Here is a 6,000-nt window from a genome sequence, read left to right as displayed (position 1 = left end):
GAGGTCCTCACTACTCACTAAAACCAAATCTAAAATGGCATCCCCTCTTGTTGGTTTTTCAACTACTTGGTGAAGAAATCCATCAGCGTTGGCCAAATGCATTACAAGAGTACTCTTCTGCCATAGGAAGTTCTATATTCCTAGTCAGATGAGAGGAAACTAACAACTGCATAGGCAGTTAACTGGGGTTTTGGTGATAGTGTGCAAGTGTATTTATTCTATTGTAAGTTTAATAAGTATGACAGAGATTCTCCCCTCTAGCACAGAGCTGAGAATCAGTACACCAACACAGTGCCTTGAACATCAATCTCTTTACACTTTAAGACTTTAAAGGAGCTTCAAATGAGCCATTTCATACACACAACATTTACTGGAGGGGGAAAATGGAAAAACATTAACAGAGGAAGGGTAACATGATGCCACACTTCAACTGTGGTACTTACATAACTGTATTGTCGTCAACTAAGATATCACAGCCATGAGCAGGGCATGAAATAGTCTGAAAAAGGAAAAATAGGTCAAGTAAGGTCTTGGAATGTTGTTTGTGCCCCTTTATCCTCATGAGGAACCCCACAGGATTTTATTGCAAACTAGCCATATTGGCTCAACAAAATCAGAACTCCAGATACATACCTCCTTGAGCAGCATGACCTTGTTCAAGCAGGGATGAGATGCTTAGACAGAGTCCATACATTTCCCTATGAAACCCACATGCACTCTGTAGATGAAGAATTCAACCTCCAAGCCTTGTTTATCCATTTTTGTTAGAAAAGATCCCTGCCTCCATCCCATCCTTCCCTCTTCCCCAACACAAAACCAGCACAAGTCACGTAGATCCAATATTTACCTGTCCCATGCCTTCCTCCATTATTTTGGTAGTTAAATATTCACTCCAGCACTGCATACAGAACTTATGTCCACACTCTAGGCCAGTAAAGTACTGCAACAATAAAGACATGTGACACTGTATCCATTCCATCCTTCCTGGAGCTGTGCAGTTTTGCGTATTCATCTCTTACTTGCAGTACAGAATCTGACTGTTCCAACAATACTGTATTGTTTACCTTGCATCATCATCATACCACCATCGTTACAGCAGCTTTAAATGTGCACTCAACGTAGCTGCAGTCTGCATCCCTAACAGCAGCAGGAAAAATGGAGATGTAGGATTTGCCCCTCCTTCCTCAAATACTTCTATGCTGTCCTTCATTTTAGGTTATGTCTACATGAAGCCGAGAGTAGACCTACGCACGCTAGCTCCTCTTGAGCTAACATGCTGAAAATAGTAGCGTAGCCATGGTAGCGAAAGTAGCAGCACAGATTAGCCCCCATCTAGTATAAACCTGTCTGGACTCTAGAGGTACGTTCTTGAGGCAGCTAGACCATGCCACTAGTGCTAATGCTACACAACTACACTACTATTTTCAGCATGCTAGCTCAAGAGGAGCTAGCGTGAGTAGGTCTACTCAAGCTGGGAATCACACCAACACCTCTAGCTAGATGTAGCTTTTGACTCATGCCCCTGGTATGAGACACCTTTTTTCCTATCTTTATTACTGTAAGTAAGGCCGCTCTGTCACGGAGGTCGTGGAAGTCATGGATTCTGTGAATCTGACGACCTCCATTACCTTTGCAGCTACAGTGGCTGGGGCGGCTGACCTCAGGGCCATCAGAATAGCTGGTCCTGGGGCCAGCTGCTCAGGTGCACCGGGGCCAGCTGCACTAGCAGCTCTGGGAGAAGCCAGCCCCAGGGAGCGCCCAAGCAGTGGTCCCAGGAGCAGCCCTGGGGGTCAGCCACAATGGCCACTGCTCAAGCAGCCACAGGGAGCCCCCATACAGTGGTCTTGGGGGCAGCCTGGAGTCATCTGCACTAGCCACTGCTCAGGTGGCCCCGGGGAACACCTGAGCAGCAGTCCTGGGGGTAGCTGGCCCTGGGGAGGCCCCTAAGAGCAGTTTGGAGGTCTTGGAGCAACAAGCTGCCTCGGGACAGTAGCCCCCGCAGCCAGTGCAGGGGCTAGCCACTGGCCCCCAGAGCTGCTAAGTTTTAGTCTGAGGTATTTATATAGAAGTAGTCAGCGACTGATCACAGGCTGTGAATGTTTGTGTATTGCCCATGACCTGTTCATGACTTACCAAAATAACCCATGACTAAATCTTAGCCTTCACTAACAAATGCTGCATCAAGAACTATGGTTAGAGTTAAAAAGATACCCATGGTTTTGTTTCCTGCACTCTCATTCCTCCACTTGGAGATCACACTCAGTCGCTCACAGTTCCAGAATGATTACCTACCACATTCTGCCCAAGACAGATAAGATGCTGCTTCTACCTGCTTCGGCAGTAAGGAAAAAAAGAGGGAATAGGACGGGTTATAGGTCTAACATTGAGTAACAGGAGTTTACAGCATTAGAGGTCTATGTGAACTGATGTATACAGTTAACTTTCAGAGTTGTAGCCGTCTTAGTCTGTATTAGTAAAAACAACTAGGAGTCCTTGTGGCACTTTAGAGACTTAAATTTATTTGGGCATAAGCTTTTGTGGGCTATAACCCACTTTATCAGATGCATGGAGTGAAAAAAGTTAACTTTGAGTATGTCAACTTGCTTGGTACTCTTTAGCCCCTTTGGAACCCAGATGTTCATCTGTTCAGAAGGCTGAAGAACCTATTGTTGGTAACTTATTTCTAACTGAGATTTGATACGTTTATCATGCAGACAGTGACCCAGCAAGAACAACTTTGACTTTATGTGCATTATCCTCTACACAAAGTGTGCCAAAACACCTTCTGGGACTCAAGTGATTACGTAAAAAGAACAAGAGTACTTGTGGCACCTTAGAGACTAACAAATTTATCTGAGCATAAGCTTTCGTAGGCTACAGCCCACTTCATCGGATGCATGGAGTGTAAAATACAGTAGGAAGATTATATACATATATATACATACACACACACATATATACATACACACACACACACACAGTTATAATACACACTAAAAGGAGAGTGATCAGTTAAGGTGAGCTATAATCAGCAGAAGAGAAAAAGAACTGTTTGTAGTGGTAATGAAAACGGCCATTTCCAGCAATTGACAAGGAGATGTAAGGAACTGGGGAGGGCAGGGAAATAAACATGGGGGAATAGTTTTACTTTGTGTAATGGCCCGTCCACTCTCAGTCTTTATTCAAGCCTAATTTGATGGTGTCCAATTTGCACATTAATTCCAATTCAACAGTCTCTCATTGGAGTCTGGTTTTGAAGTTTTTTTGTTGTAATATTGTAACTTTTAGGTCTGTAATTGAGTGGCCAGGGAGACTGAAGTGTTCTCCAACTGGTTTTTGAATGTTATAATTCTTGATATCTGATTTGTGTCCATTTATTCTTTTACGTAGAGACTGTCCGGTTTGGCCAATGTACATGGCAGAAGAGCATTGCTGGCACATGATGGCATATATCTGAGGGAGGGGAATAGGGGAGGAGACTCAAACGCAATAAATAGGACTGCTAAAGAAGAGTAATTTTGAAGTGATGGTACTACATAAATGAGACTTAGACAGGACAATTATGTTTCAAATCACGGAGGGTGGGGGGTGGAAATCTCCCTTACTGCCACTGTGCAAGTTCTAACTGAACTCTCATTTTACATTCTGCCTGTAAAGCACCATACACTTGCATAAGGTTATACAGATAACAGGGTGTCTCCTGGACAGCAGGATGATACAAAAGCAGCAAGATTTTGTCAGTTAAAAGACCTTCAACTTAGAAAAAAAAAAAATCACTTTCAGAAATAGTATTGTTACAAACAACATTCAAGATTACAAGTTTTATGTTTCTTTATTTTGGGCATCTGACACTGAAGTATAATTAGTTTATACTTCCTTCACTAGCATGCCCACCTATTCAGGTACCGCCCGGGGGGGGGGGGGGGGAGGCCACTCACCTACACACTCGTCTCAAGGCCCTGCTAGAGGGTCCCTTGGCCTCCACTAGAGCTGTCTAGATTAGTAGTTCTGCCTGGAGTCACTCTCAGGTCCACTCTTCCTTCCCTCTCTACTAACCTAGACAGCTCAAGTGAAGGCCAAGGGACATCTACATAGGGCTTTGCCTTTAAGTGGACGCTTCCTGTGGGAGAAGACCTTAATCTTCTGTCAGCACTCAGTTATCAATGATGCAGGCAGCTACAAGGCCATAATCTCCACATGGGAGAAGAACTGGTTCAGTTTTCAATTATTTGAACATTTCATTCAAGATGATATCTGAGGCTCTGCAAACATTCCTGTGCTCAAACAATACTCCCCTGGAGATGGAGCTTCAGTCAAATGGAAAGAGTTTCTGTTTGTTTTTGAGGTTTCGAGAAGTCTCTGGCACATTTGAGTGGAACTCTGGGAGACCACAGATTTGAAGATCGCACTGGTTTACTCCAGATCTATGGTTACCATGGCACAGAAGGCTGATCTGCATAGAGTGGGGGTTCACAGCCTAAAACTATCATTAACAAAGATATCCTTTAACTATCCTTATGGAAGCAACTATACCAAAGAAAACACCTTCCCCAGAAAAGAGAAGAAATAAATGTGTGTCCTTAGTGCAAGACTGATTTTGATGGCTTCCAGCAAGTAAGCTGATAGCTCCCTATTTCATTGTCAGTCACTGCCTCCTCCCAATCTGTACAGAACATTTGCTTCTCTATCTAGCCATTTCTTTTCTTTGAAGAACTTCCCTTCTTGCCAGTCAACTTCAGTCAAACTGAGAAGAAAGGACAGTTACCTGTTCCATAACTGGCATTCTTCCAGATGTGTTGCTCATGTCTATTCCACAGTAGGTGTGTGTGCTCATCACATGCACTAGTGCCAGAAGTTTTTCCCTCAGTAGTACCCGTAGAGGGAGCGCTGCTGAGCCCCCTGGAGTGGCGTCTCTATAGCGAGCTATAGGGGGAGCCGTGTGCTCCCCCCACCCTCAGTTCCCTCTTGCTGGACCAACTCCAACAGAGGGCAGGATGTGGAATAGATGTGAGCAACACAACTCGAAGAACTCTACTTACGGAACAGTTAACTGTCCTTTCTTCTTCAAGTGCTTGCTCATGTGTATTCCATAGTAGGTGATTGCAAGCTATGTCTGATGGAGGTGGATAGGAGTTTACAGATTCCCTAGCTGAAGCACAGCCCTGCCAAAACCAGCATCATCTCTAGCGTGGGAGATGATCGCATAGTGCGATGTGAAAGTGTACACTGAGGACCAGGTAGTGGCTCTACAGATGTCCTGGATAGGGACATGGACCACAAAGGCCGCCAACAAGGCCTGAGCCCTTGTCGAGTGAGCCTTTATGATAGTGGTGCGGGAACCCTGCTAGGTCGTAGCATGTGTGGATGCACGATATAATCCACCAGGAAAGCCTCTGGGTGGAGATCGGTTGACCCTTCATGTGCTCGGCTGAAGCAACAAAGAGTTGTGAAAACCTTCGGAACATCTTAAGTCTGATCCAGATAAAAAACCAGTGCTCTGTGCATATCCAGCGTATGGAGGTGACATTCCTTGTTAGAGGCATGAGGTTTGGGGCAGAGGATAGGCAAGAAGAAGTCCTGTCCCATGTGAAAAGCGGAGAACACCTTAAGGAGGAATGCCGGGTGTGGGCGAAGCTGAACCTTGTCCTTGTGAAAGACTGTGTAAGGGGTGGGGTCGCAGGTCAGGGCCCTGAGCTCTAAGACCCGCCGGGCTGACGTGATGGCCACAAGGAAGACTACCTTCCGTGAAAAGGTGAGACCATGAGCATGTGGCCAGGGATTCGAAAGGGGGCCCCCATGAGGTGGGCTAACACCAAATTTAGATCCCACTGATGGACAGGGGCTATAGCATGAGGAAAGGACCGGTCTAGCCCTTTGAGAGCCCGGTCATGGCATGGGAGAAAACTGAGCAGCCCTGGATCGGCGGATGGAACGCCAAAATAGCAGCCAGGTGCACCCTGACGGGGGAAGGGGCCAGGCCTTGGGTTCTAAGGTGAAGAA

General features: G+C 45.6%; 1 protein-coding gene across 4 annotated transcripts in view; it reads right to left on the bottom strand.

The window, feature by feature from the left end:
- The window catches only part of ARIH1 (ariadne RBR E3 ubiquitin protein ligase 1), a 152,513-nt gene that overhangs the window by 52,124 nt on the left and 94,389 nt on the right, over positions 1-6,000 (bottom strand). For all 4 annotated transcript variants that reach the window (XM_075069479.1, XM_032805327.2, XM_075069481.1 and 1 more), the window contains exons 4-5: positions 848-940; positions 444-499 (exon numbers count right to left, since the gene is read on the bottom strand). In XM_075069479.1, coding sequence (XP_074925580.1) covers positions 444-499; positions 848-940 — 149 coding nt within the window. The remainder of the gene's footprint in view (positions 1-443; positions 500-847; positions 941-6,000) is intronic.

Source organism: Chelonoidis abingdonii, chromosome 9 (assembly GCF_003597395.2).
Source record: "Chelonoidis abingdonii isolate Lonesome George chromosome 9, CheloAbing_2.0, whole genome shotgun sequence".
NCBI lineage: Eukaryota > Metazoa > Chordata > Testudines > Testudinidae > Chelonoidis > Chelonoidis abingdonii.
This window is presented reverse-complemented; position numbering and strand designations above follow the sequence as displayed.